This window comes from Zootoca vivipara, chromosome 2 (assembly GCF_965207765.1).
Source record: "Zootoca vivipara chromosome 2, rZooViv2.hap1.1, whole genome shotgun sequence".
Classification (NCBI taxonomy): domain Eukaryota; kingdom Metazoa; phylum Chordata; class Lepidosauria; order Squamata; family Lacertidae; genus Zootoca; species Zootoca vivipara.
The window spans coordinates 11,273,795-11,286,933 of NC_142584.1; the positions used below are offsets into that span (position 1 = coordinate 11,273,795).

Below are 13,139 nucleotides of genomic sequence, written 5' to 3' on the forward strand. Positions count from 1 at the left end.
TAACTCATCCATTTGCTGTTGGGTGGGAGCACATAAACGGAAAGAAAGCTCCAATGCATTATCTTTTTGTGCCTATGAGGTCCACAGATTTTGTTTGGCGTGGGACTAATGTGCGCATAATTGCATATCAGGGAGTATTGCAGAATAAGATGCATCTGTCCAACACAGGGTGAATTTGATTTAAATCATTAGTCAGTAAGACTTTATTTAAGTCAGGCATCCCCAAACTGCAGCCCTCCAGATGTTTTGGCCTACAACTCCCATGATCCCTAGCTCAGTGTTTCCCAACCAGTGTGCCTCCAGATGTTTTGGGACTACAACTCCCATCATCCCTAGCTAGCAAGACCAGTGGTCAGGGATGATGGGAGTTGTAGTCCAAAACATCTGGAGGGCCGAAGTTTGGGGATGCCTGATTTAATTTTTAATTCTTTTTTACAGAAACACTCATTCTTGCTGGTATAATCTTAATATTTACAACTAGATGAAGGTTTCATTTTTGTAATAATAAATTTTCAGAGTAGTTTTTACAGTTATATCAAAAATCACTGATTTGGTTATAGTATTAGAAATACATTGACAGATAATTATGAAATTATTGTGAGGTTTAATAAGTTAACTGTTTATATTTTGACAACTTTTCTGCTGTACTTTATTGGAAGGAGAAAAACAATCATTTCTTTAATAACAATTTAAACAATCTATTTAACTAAAACAATAACATTATAGCATATGTATCCATGTTTGTTAACTGATGTGGTTAAACAATTTTTTTTAAAAAAAAAAACCAGACTGAGTTTTAGCACACATGAAAAACTTAAAACAAATCCTTATTTCCTGATGAATAGCCTTTGGACTAACTTAAATAGAAAACTATCTTTAGAAAGATTTTTCCTCCAAAAGCATTTTATTTTAAAAATCCAATTTATATCAAAGAAATCCGATTTAAATAATTTTTAAAAATCTGATTTTTTAAAAATAAAAACAACCATTGATTTTTATCCACCCTGGTCCAACACAACCTATCTGAGCTATATACACTTTGCTCCTGGTCTTTAATAAGGCAGTCCTACTCCACAACTATGAAGTGCTGCTTTCTGCTTTATACATAGGTTTTCATAGAGAAGTGCAGGAAAAGAAAACCCAAGTGACTCCGAATAACCGAGCCAAAGTTTGCTTGTTCAAGAACACTGCTAATATTATTAAAGCTTTTCATGTAAAGCCATTACCAGGCGATACACACGATGGTCTTTTCTACTGGGTGACTTAAAGAGGATTCCTGTAGATCAAACAATGAAACTTAAAAATTAAGCCAAGCATTTTAAACCTAGCTCATGTGAGCGAGGAGGCGTATGACAGGCATGCATTGAGTGTATTTTTCCAACTTGCAGCTTAAAGGAGGGGGGGGGAAAGCAAAAACTCGCTATTTTTAATTTTGTTATTCCTGGCTCAGGGTTAAGCAACGGGCAACGTTTAAAGTTGCATACATTTTCAGATAGTGAGACTTGGCTTGCTCGTAATGTATATGTGCTGCCTAAGCAAGCACAACTTGGCTTGCTCGTAATATAAATAAGTGTTGCCCAAGAATGTAGCTTTTATTTCTGATATAGTTTATGAAAACAAAAGAACATGGATTAATCATACTTCAGGATGTAAGCACATTTTTTTCAAGTAAAAGGCATATACCCACATGGGTCCCTAGAACTGTCAGAGCCAAAAATAACATTTTAGAATTTAAGCATGAGGCAACTTTCTGGGACTGTAGTGCACATAAATGCATTGAACACTCTGTTTCCCAAAGGAATGCGTCTAGTTGTGGGTTTCTTGATTTCAGCAAGCTGCCAGTAAAATTGAAGAAAAAGTAATTCACTTTTTCAGTAATGTTCATCTGAAATTTCTAAAAGGCACTGTGTGTTTTATACCCTCATTTTTATTTTATTTTTTGATACAGACATCCTGTTGCAAGATGGAAATGGTAGGTTTGCAGAGGAACAAAAGAAAGTTGTTTCAGTGTATTGCCACAGCCCAGTCTTTTTCCAACCAAGATTGTTCATTAAGTATTCTTGGGTGCTCACCATCTAGCAAGTTTGTTAAATGGAAATAGGTGCTTTAATTAAAATGTGCCCACTATGGTTTGCTGCCCCCTTCTGCTGTGGTAGCTGCTCAGTACTTCTTCAAGCACAATGGATAGACACTTCTACAACACGTTGTAATAGGTTAGTGCAGGCATCCCCAAACTTCGGCCCTCCAGATGTTTTGGACTACAATTCCCATCTTCCCCGACCACTGGTCCTGTTAGCTAGGGATCATGGGAGTTGTAGGCCAAAACATCTGGAGGGCTGCAGTTTGGGGATGCCTGGGTTAGTGATAAGGTCAGGAAAAGAACTTGAAAATGGCCTTCCGTCCTTAGCAACACTTCACCCAGAGGTTCACAAACATTGCTTGACTTTCTACCCATTATTTGAGGTTGCTGTCAGCCCTCTCCCTCCATACAGAGTCCTCATAGCATAGGGTTGCCATATTTCAAACAGTGAAAATCCGAACATAAAAGTTGTTGAGCTGTTTTTTGGGAAATTCACAAAAAAGCAGAATGCTATCTGACTGCAGAGCCCTATCATGGCACATCAGACGGCTTGGTAGAGAGGCAGAATATTTTCTCATTTGTGCAGGGATTTGAAGGAGGTCAAAAATTGCCCTGGGATTTCAAGAAGGTAAACCACAGCAGGAGTCTCTTCTGATCAGCAAGTTGAGACTCCTGTTTCTTAGCTTCTTGTCAACTGCTTGATAACTTGGGAGGACTGGGTCTGTGAAGCCCTGGCCACACCTATGTTTCAGGTAGATTTGTTTAATTTGTGGCTGAGTTCTAAATCCTTTAAAAAATATTGTAGAAAACTTTAATTAGCCGGTGGCTTCCTTTCATGAGGCCCCCTGTTCACATAATACAAATTGGCCAGGCTTCACTTGTCTTGTGCTGATATTATACATTACCTATGGACCAAAGAAGAAAGAGCCACAACAGGGGCTTTGGGATAAATTAAGGACAAAGCTTTGTAACTTTGTTAAAATCTATGACATGCAAAGCATCAATTGAATTCCAAGACAGTCAACCCTTTCCCAAAGGTTGAGACAGCACAAATTTGCTTTTGTTTCAACCCACGTTCTGGCCTCCAGGTTTGTAGCAGCCTGCCAGGATTTGTTCTGCAAGCTTCCTGGCAATATACCCTGAAGGTACTTAAGCCAGTCATTGTATGACCTGTTGCTCTCTATGAGATTTTGTAAAAGCAGCATAACATGGTTATGATCGGTGCTGGCATTATGCTGAAGTTCCTTTGCATTACAGCTTTTAGCGTGCTCTCACTGACAACAGATATGAGTCAGCAACAGTAAGCCAACAAACAGACAGGGCAGATTGCCCCTCTAGAGCAGGAGTGGGCAACCTTTGGCCCTCCGCAATGTTGTTCAACCACCATCAGGCCTAGGCAGCATGGCCAATGGCTGGGGTGGAGTTTCAGCGCCACCTTAATACTGATTTCTTCATCCATGTTTCTGGAGGAAATTAAGCTGAAGTGTAAACTGGATGAAACTGTTTTGTTCATTGCTGCTGATATGAAATTAGCTTAATGTTATGATTATGTTGATTTGAGTGACTTTATGAGTGATTTTACTGTTTTAATGTGAATACTAGCTGAGAAAAACATCACAGCCCAACTTACAAGACAATTACATAAAACAAGCTGAGATAAAAAAATTCCTTTTCTGAATATGGCCATGCTCTCTTTTCTTCCTGATACCCAAAAAAGCTATTATTAGTGCTCTCTTTTTTTGAAGAGCAGGAACACAAAAACTAGTTGCATAACATATTAATGTAAATTTGCATTATAAAATGTGTTGTTGCAGAAATGATATTTCGCAGTTGTATTATTCCAAACAGTTGAAAATTCAGGCCACCTTGCTTCTGTTCCTTCTTTCTCTTCTTACTGCCTTCCCCAACTTTTCACAATGATCCTCAGGTCAACCTATTAGCTCCTGACCCAGGGTGTGAGTGCTGTTCCTGGGATCTATACTGTCTTAAGAGTCTCCCAACAGGCACCTACAGGGAAACGTGCTTGCAAAGGCTTTCCTGGGCAGCTACAGAGTGTATACATAAACATACAAATTAGGCTTGAAAGAAGCATTCTGTATATTAAGGATAGCTCAATTGATAAGAGCATTAGACACTTAATCTCAGGGTATGGGTTCGAGCCCCATGTTGGGTGCAAGATTCCTACATTGCAGGGGGTTGGACTAAATGACCCTCATGGTCCCTTCCAATTCTGTGATTCTATGTATTTAGTAGAATATGCTGCAGTACGTGCGGTTTGCATATGTAACTTTAAGAGTTGTTAACTTTTAGTAATGTGAGCTTATTTTTCCCAAGTCCATCCCATCCCATTTTCCTTGTGTGTCATATCTTTATAGATCGTGAGCCTGAGGACAGGGACTGTTTTAGTACTTGTTCTTGTATGGTGCTCTGTAAACCTTTTCCGTAAAAGGGTGGGGTATATATACTGTAAATCATCATCATCTGTGCCTCTGATCAAATGTTCTCTTTCGAGGAGTATGTCTCAATTTTGGGGGTTATTAAAACAGGTTTCAAATGGACTCTGTACTCACAAAGCAATGGACTGAATGAATTCCCCATAACAGGTGCAGTTAGCATGTTATCGTTTTCTCTCTCTAAATATTTGAAATCAGTCTTTCTGGTGTGGAAGAGAAGACCACATGCTTACAGCTACCAGAGCCATTCTCCACTTCTTTTTAAGTGTCTGAAGGGAGCCCTTCCAGAGTCTGAACTTGTCAGTTGGGGGAAGAGATTAAAACAATAGTACTGTGGTTCAGACTGTTATCCTTTCATCTCACATTCCATCACTTTCCCTTCTATGTGGAGAGGCATGGTTTAGGACTAAAGTGCCATGGTTAGTCTCTAGGTTTTGGCATTCATTAGAAAGCAGCAGAATCTGTTTCAGTTTGCACACGATAAACATTGCAGAGCAATTAAAATCCTTTGAAATCTTGTGAACAAATGTGGCTTAGAACAGAGGCATTTATCTTGTCCTGGCAAGGCTGGTAGAAGTTGGATCTGTTCCATGAGTCTGATAAACAGGTATCCGAATTCCAGGTAGCTAAGGCTGGGTCAGACAGGACAGGACCTGAGCCAGCTCCCAATGTAAATCCCAGGAGCAAAGGAAACTGTTTCAACAACAGTCTGAGCTCAACTACATGCCAAAATAGTGAAGCAGTCATTCTGCATGCCCTTCTCCAGTTAGGTATAATTTAAGGGGCAGCATCTTGTCTTGGAGGCTGACATTCCTACTTGGCCAGATGGCCTCCACGTATCCCTCTGCCTTCTCTGCTGGAAGCTTAGGGTAGACCGAGGTGCTGTAGGCAGTTCATGACTTTATGGACCCGTAAATCCTGGTTCATCCTCATTTTGAAGGATCTGAACTCTGGGTTCCAAAAGAACACCTTCTCCCCCTGGGTGGCTTGCAGGGCATTTTACATTTTACAGCTTCTGGGTCTGTGTTGGATCACTCAGCCAGAGTCCTACTGCACACACATCTCCATAGACATCTCCTCTGCATCAGAACTTCTGTATGTGGTTTCTGTATTCTGGGACCTAAGGGCATGAAGAGACTTTCTAAGATTAAACAAAATGTAGCCGAAGATCAGGGTAGAAGCCAGAGTCTCCATGACTGAGCTTTACTGAGCAACATGGGTTACTTCTTCAAATGCCATGATTATATGGCAGTGACAGTGCTTTGATTACCAATCCCTACTGAAATATGGCACAGTGTTACAGCACTTGAAGGGGAAAAAAACACTTGATGCCACAAATCCTTCAATGGTGGCAAATAAATGAGTTTTGACTCCCTATTACAGTGTTTTATGGTCCTGCTGCCACTGCTTGCCATTCTGCCAAAGTAAAAACTCCATCCGCTAGTTCCGTACCAGATTGTGGTGTCAAAAGAAATAGGAGTTGTAGATGTGGGTTTTAATTTTATTTTCTTCCTTGAATGTTTTGTTTTTTAAGCTGCTTTTGAAATAGTGGCAGATTTGCTGGTAAATGGTTTACTTGCTACCTTCATTCTATACCTTCCAGAGAGAATAAATTGCTTTCACGCTGCTTTTGCTCATCCTAACTACTTTCAAAATTCTTAGTGCTTTTTGAAGTATTGAGTTGAAGTCATAAAAGGCAAAGGAGTGATCTGGAAAGTATAGTTTGCAACAACATTCATTAGATGCATAGCGTGAAAAAAATATCACCTCGCTCATTCATGATGTAATCATGGAAGAGGAGGCCAACCTGGCATGTATCACCAAGACCTGGGTGGTTGAGGAAGTTGGGCTTGATTTCACCCAGCTCTGCCTACCCAGGTACTCAGTGCATCACTGCAGCAGACCAGAGGGGTAGAGAAGGTTGCCATCAGACTTCTGTGATCATCACCAAGGAGCACATCTCTTAGTAGCTGAATTGGAGGACCCGTATCTGCTTTTGGGCCAGAGAGGCAGTCTCCCTGATTGCTGGCCAAGGTGGTCTCAGATGTGATGTTGGAGGAGATGTTGGTGACCTCAACATTCACGCTATGGCTGTTTGTGAGCTGACTCAGAACTTCATGGCCTGCATCATAACCATGGGGTTGTCTCAAGTTGTCATTGGTCCGGCACATGGAGTAGGACATACCTTCAACTTAGTTTTTGCTCCTGATGGCACAATAAGTGGTCTGATAGCAGGGGGTGGGGTGGGGTGGGGTGGGGTGTAATCCTTTTGACTGGACTGGCTCTGCAGGATGGGTGTTGGGGGCACTGTTTTATGGTGGTCCTGATCGTGCCTGCAGGGTCAGTTCCAAAGAATAGTCAAAAATTTTATTCTTATAAAGCTGGAAGGCTGAGATGGCCTCAGCTGCCTATGGGTGATATCCAACTAAGTCATACTTGGAGAAGACACACTCAATCAATGGGGGGGGGAATAAAAATGCTCAGGAGTGTGCATCTTTACCACATTTTTATGGAACTGATTGTTGATTATGGTCATGGGCCATAGTCTTCACTGTTGTATAAAGCACTGTCAGCTTTCAAAGGATTTGGTTCTGTTTTGGAGAGGCCAGTCAGTATTGGCAGGTAATTCACTGGAGCAAATTGTTGTTCAATGGGGAAAATGAAGTAGTAATAATTCTGATAATTGAAGCCTTGATATATTCAGTTTGGTGTTCAGTTAAGAGATTGGTCTAAGTTTAATATGACATTTAGAGTAAAGAGCACACTTCCCATTTGAAGAAAGCTATTTTGGTTCATTTATGTTTACTATAGCAGGGAATAAAAACAAAAACCAAATGTTAAAAACTATTTCTTTCAGAAAATGTAGTAGCTTTTATTTGTTCACTTCCATCAATATTGCAAAAGGTCTTTATGGATGTTTTGGTGACATGCAAATATTACCCAATTTTATTTTATCACCTGCCTTTTGTAAGATTAATCATGGTTGGCTGTCTTCACCTTGAGCTCTCGTGTGGGAAATCCAGTATTACCAGTAGAGTCCCAGAGACCAGGACCAGCTGTACTTTGTTCCTTCCTATAATAATATTGCAGGTGGAACATAGCATATTTTGGCACACGAGATGTAAAGGCCCTTGTTCATTGGGAGTGATGATTGAGCTCTTGCGTTTCTGTATTTGTAGCCATTGGCCACTGATCTTGAGCCAGCCTAGCTCAGTCATGTTTCATAAACTGAGGACCAAATCGCCTTGTAGATGCCAGCTCTGTTTGGCACAATACAGGCCATTAACTGATCCTACTCCTACCCCTCCATTGCCAATAGTAAATAATTTCCCTCTCCATTAGTCAATAATAAAGTGGCACATTTTGCAGAGCACTGCAGAGAGAATATTTCACGTTTCCTAGTCTAGTGCAGTAACTACACGCTGTTGCCTTTTTTCTTCCCTTTTTAAATTTTGATTATTAAACCCATTTCTCTCTATTAGCCAGGAGCTCAACATGTTATGGCTTTCCCCCTTCCATTTAGAGAAAATGTGTTCATGCAGCACTTCTCCCACAATCTGGCCTGTTCTGTTTTTGCTTTACACTTTGCAGTGATTCTATTATAGCCGCTGTCCTGGGGCAGTCCCACCCCACCCCAAATCCTGGTGTAGAATGTACAGTTATAATATTAAGTGTGTTTGTGCACTTATTGTTCTCTCTTTCCTCTCCCTTCCTCCCTGCCATTTTTCATTTTAGAGGTTTACAAATGAGGACCACCTGGCTGTTCATAAACTCAAGCATGAAATGACACTGAAATTCGGTCCTGCCAGAACAGATTCAGTCATCATAGCAGGTACGTGTTGCAATCTAGGTCCATTTGGAAAGTGGCACAGTTAATACAGTCCGGTTGTAAGATCAATACCAGAGACCAGATGCGCTGAATAATATCTGCTCTACTCAGATTGTGACCTTCATTTATTCAGAAAGGGGAGGGAGGGAGGGAGGGAGGGAGGGAAGGAAGGAAGGAAGGAAGGAAGGAAGGAAGGAAGGAAGGAAGGAAGGAAGGAAGGAAGGAAGGAAGAAAGAAAGAAAGAAAGAAAGAAAGAAAGAAAGAAAGAAAGAAAGAAAGAAAGAAAGAAAGAAAGAAAGAAAGAAAGAAAGAAAGAAAGTGTGATGCTTCTAGAACTCTGCCTCTTTATGTATTGTGGCAATACCAGGTTTTGTGTTTAAGAGTGAAAAATTTGCAGACAAAAGGCTTTTCACATTTCTTCATACTTTTTTCAGGGTGATAAACAAAAGTTGACAAGCTCTGCTTCCTTCCCTCCTCCCCAAGTGTCAATTTTCTGAAGCTTTTAGGCTGTCACTTAATAAATTTGAAACTCCATCTCATGCATTGGCTGTTGCAGGGAGTGCATTTGCAGAGTCCAGATGAGTCTCTCTCAACAGGCATAGTCAATGCAACCCTTTATACAAGATTTCAGGAAAATATACCTGGCTGTCTCAACAGTAGGCTATTGCCATAAACTGTGGGCTGCTGCAGTTGAGGAATGTCCCTGCACCCTGTCAATTATCCTTCATTTGTGAATCCTTAAAAGGAAGTGACAGGGTTGCAATCATTGAATGAAATGGCTTTTTCTCTATGGAATAGAGAAAGAAGAAGAAATTTCTGTTACGTGGCAGGAGTTTCTACTTGAGAATTAGTCTGCACCGTGTTTGATTACTTTTAATGTCCTCTATGTGGGGCTGCCCTGAAAGACGGCCCTGAAGCATCAGTAGGTGCAGAATGCAGCAGCAAGAGTTTTGTCCTCCAGACATAATACACTGTTCCATGCATGGAATGGTTTATTTACACTGCGCCTGGGAACCAATTTAAGAGCCTGTTTTTAACTTTTAAAGCCACAAATGGTTTGGGACCACACTATCTGAAGGGCCACCAAGTACGTGTGTGTGTGTGAGAGAGAGAGAGAGAGAGAGAGAGAGAGAGAGAGAGAGAGAGAGAGAGAGAGAGAGAGAGAGAGCTTTAATATCAGCATTAGAGGCCCTGCTGTCTAGTCCCAACAGTGAGAGCTATAAAGTTAGCGAGTACCAGGGACAGGGCTTGATACCAGGGCTGATCAATACATTGTCCCAAACCGGTTTGTAGTCAACATAGTGATAACCGTTTCATAATACAGTGGTGCCTCGCTAGACGAATTTAATTCGTTACACGGGTCTTTTCTTATAACGAAAAATTCGTCTAGCGAATCCCATGGGAATGCATTGAAATTTTTTTGAAATTTTTTTTTTGCCCATAGGAACGCAATAATTGAATTTCAATGCATTCCTATGGGAAAACGCGATTCGCTAGATGAATTTTTCATAAAACGAATTCGTCTAGCGAGGCTACCTCCACTCAAAAAATCCTTTCGTTAAGCGGAAATTTCGTTAAGCAGGGCATTCATTAAGCGAGGCACCACTGTACTGACTTGGCAATATACTGTGAATCACAATGTTTGTGTGTGTTATGTAAAAAATCACGCTGTGGGGAAAAACTGTGAAGGTGGTCATCATTTCTCTCATGATTCCTGCCACCCCTTGTTGCTCTGTTCTATAAAATAACAGTGGTACAGGGGTACCTTGGTTCTCAAACTTAATCCGTTCTGGAAGTCCAGTCCAAAACCAAGGCGCACTTTCCCATAGAAAGTAATGCAAAATGGATTCATCCGTTCCAGACTTTTAAAAACAAACCCTAAAACAGCAATTTAACACGAATTTTGCTATCTAACGAGACCATTGATCCATAAAATGAAAGCAATAATCAGTGTACTGTACTATAAAATAAGACTGTATCGTCCATGGTACATGGGGTCACAAAGAGTCGGACACGACTAAATGGCTAAACAACAACATTGTAGATGATAAAAATTAAAATTAAAAAAATTGTCTTACCTGCACCGATGATAGTCATTGTTTGGATGGGGGGCTTTTATCCATTTCCGCAGTCACACAATCAATCAGTCAGTAGCTGAACTGGATTCCACACAGTCGCAAAAACAAATTAACCAAAAAAGCCTCAAAAACAAAATAAATAGCAAAAACAAAAGCGCCAAACTTAATCCATTCCGGAAGTCCATTTGACTTCCGAAATGTTTAAAACCAAGGTGCAGCTTCTGATTGGTGCCGGCGCCCCGAAAACAATAGCCGACTGCTGCATCAGACGTTTGGCTTCCGAAAAATGTTCGAAAACCGGAACACTTACTTCCGGGTTTTCAGCGTTTGGGAACCAAGGCATTTGAGAACCAAGGTACCACTGTAACAATATTTAAAATATTAAAATGTAATAAAAAAGTTTCAGGCTTCTGAGAAGTAGCAGTTGCCTGGACAATACCCCGTTAGCCGCTACGTAGTTTCATCCTTATTTCAAACATTGTGATACAGTGGTACCTCTACTTACAAAGCGATCCATTTTGGGGTGCCGTTTGCGCCCTGAAAAGTCCGTAAGTAGAGTGTTGCTACTGCATGTGCACGAAGCATGATAGAGCACTTCTGCACATGCGTGAAGCGCACAGATCGCTTCTGCGCATGCACGCACGGCGAATCTGGAAGTAAACACTTCTGGGTTTGCCACGTTCTTACCCTGAAAAGCCGCAACGTGAAGCAAACATAACACAATGTTTGACTGTATATCATAATGTTGAAAACCAGATATTGCCCAGCCCTACTTGGCACAGGACCTTTTCTGCTGATCCAGTCTGAGGAATATCTCACCAAGAAGCTACATATCCTCCTCCTAAAAACCTTTTATTGCAACCTGTTTTCAGTGATTTTTATGGCACTGTGGCTGTTTGTTTGTGTTGTTTGTTTGTTTGTTTATAAGGCTTTTATTTAGATATGCAGCATGGAAAACAAAGGTGGGAAAAGTCAAGTTAAAAAAAATCCTACCCAACCCAACCCACCCACACTGTTAACAGTTCATCAGTGAATGTCGGTATGTTTGATGCCATTATGTTTGGTTAGAGGCAAATCAAACATAAGGGAATTTAAAAAAAAAGGCAGACTGTAGCAGATAAACAGGGGGACATATATCCTTCCAACCACCATGTCTTAACAACCAGATATGTAAAGATGCTGCTGGCAACAGCTTATTCACACGGCACTGTGTTTTAATAATGTATTTATCAATTACTGTTATTTGAGTGTTGTTGGTTGCTTTGTTGTTTTAATATCTTACAATTTTATTATGTTGCTGTTGATTTTACTGATTGTGCTGTAAGCTACCTTGGGAAGATGAACACCCTAAAAGGTGGAATTAAAAAAATGACCGTATTTGTGAATTCACATGCATTTTTCCGTTTGCTTGCCATATATACAGGTAACGACTGTTTTGTGCAGGGGTTGCCTCCCCGCTCATTGGTGGAACATACGTAAACCTGCCCTGGCCCCGTTATGCCCCCTTTCCCCAACCACTTGCATGGTCACTCATCAACTGGAAGCGCTTAAAACGATTGTTGCCTGTATCCCACAGGATGGATGTAGGAAAGAGCTTTTGAGCCTTGTGACAGTTTTAGAAACTTGGTAGTATTTTGGCAGGTGTGGTTTATTTCATTCCCTCAGCACTGACAGGAAATACCTCTTAGGTGCAGTCCTTTTTTTTCTTTTTCTTTTTTTTTCTCTTGCTATATAAAAAGTTCAGAAGTCACCATTTGGTTCTTTGTAGCCACACTCTCTCACCAGGTACTAATGTCTTACAAGCAGAATCCTCCTTCCTCTGGGCACCTTTTCTTCCTGACACATAAAGGAACTGCTGGAAGAATTGTGCATAGTAGGAGTATTGTAAATGGACCCAGGTGGCGCTGTGGGTTAAACCACTGAACCTAGGGCTTGCTGATCAGAAGGTCAGCGGTTCGAATCCCTGTGACGGGGTGAGCTCCCGTTGCTCAGTCCCAGCTCCTGCCAACCTAGCAGTTCGAAAGTACGTCAAAATGCAAGTAGATAAATAGGAACCGCTACAGCGGGAAGGTAAACGGCGTTTCCGTGTGCTGAAATTTCCGTGTGCTGCTCTGGTTTGCCAGAAGTGGCTTTGTCATGCTGGCCACATGACCTGGAAGCTATACGCCGGCTCCCTCGGCCAATAATGCGAGATGAGCGCGCAACCCCAGAGTCGGTCACGACTGGACCTAATGGTCAGGGGTCCCTTTACCTTTAGGAGTATTGTGGGTATAAACAGCTGGAGCTAGGACAGAGCAAATCGCTTTTTCACATTTTTTTTAGCCCTTTTGTCAAGCACAAAATTATCCACAGTACTCTAGTGTTGACAACTGCCATCGTCTCCAGTTGTGCATTATGGTGCTGATAGCGACCGTTTCAAGGGTAGGAGATGCAAGTCATTTATTCCTCTTGCGGCAGTTATGCAGTAAAACAGATGAGTCACTCAGAACTCCTCTCCAGTCCTTGCAAACATCCTGAAAATATCAGCCCACACAGCTTGTCTCTCCCAGCAAGAACAAATCAGACTTTTTCTCTCTGTGAGTCCATATAATGTAATTTGCAAACAGAAGATTCCCCTGATATTCTGAGCTTGCTAGTATCTGCCAACCTAGTAAAAAAAAAGTCCAGCAAAATCTGAGTTATGTGAACCTAGATTTTCA

General features: G+C 41.1%; 1 protein-coding gene across 2 annotated transcripts in view; it reads left to right on the plus strand.

Moving 5' to 3' along the window:
* Window positions 1-13,139, plus strand: part of LOC118077052 (cyclic AMP-dependent transcription factor ATF-7) — a 101,894-nt gene that overhangs the window by 62,340 nt on the left and 26,415 nt on the right. For both annotated transcript variants that reach the window (XM_035100341.3, XM_060272070.2), the window contains exon 3: window positions 8,269-8,365. In XM_035100341.3, coding sequence (XP_034956232.1) covers window positions 8,269-8,365 — 97 coding nt within the window. The remainder of the gene's footprint in view (window positions 1-8,268; window positions 8,366-13,139) is intronic.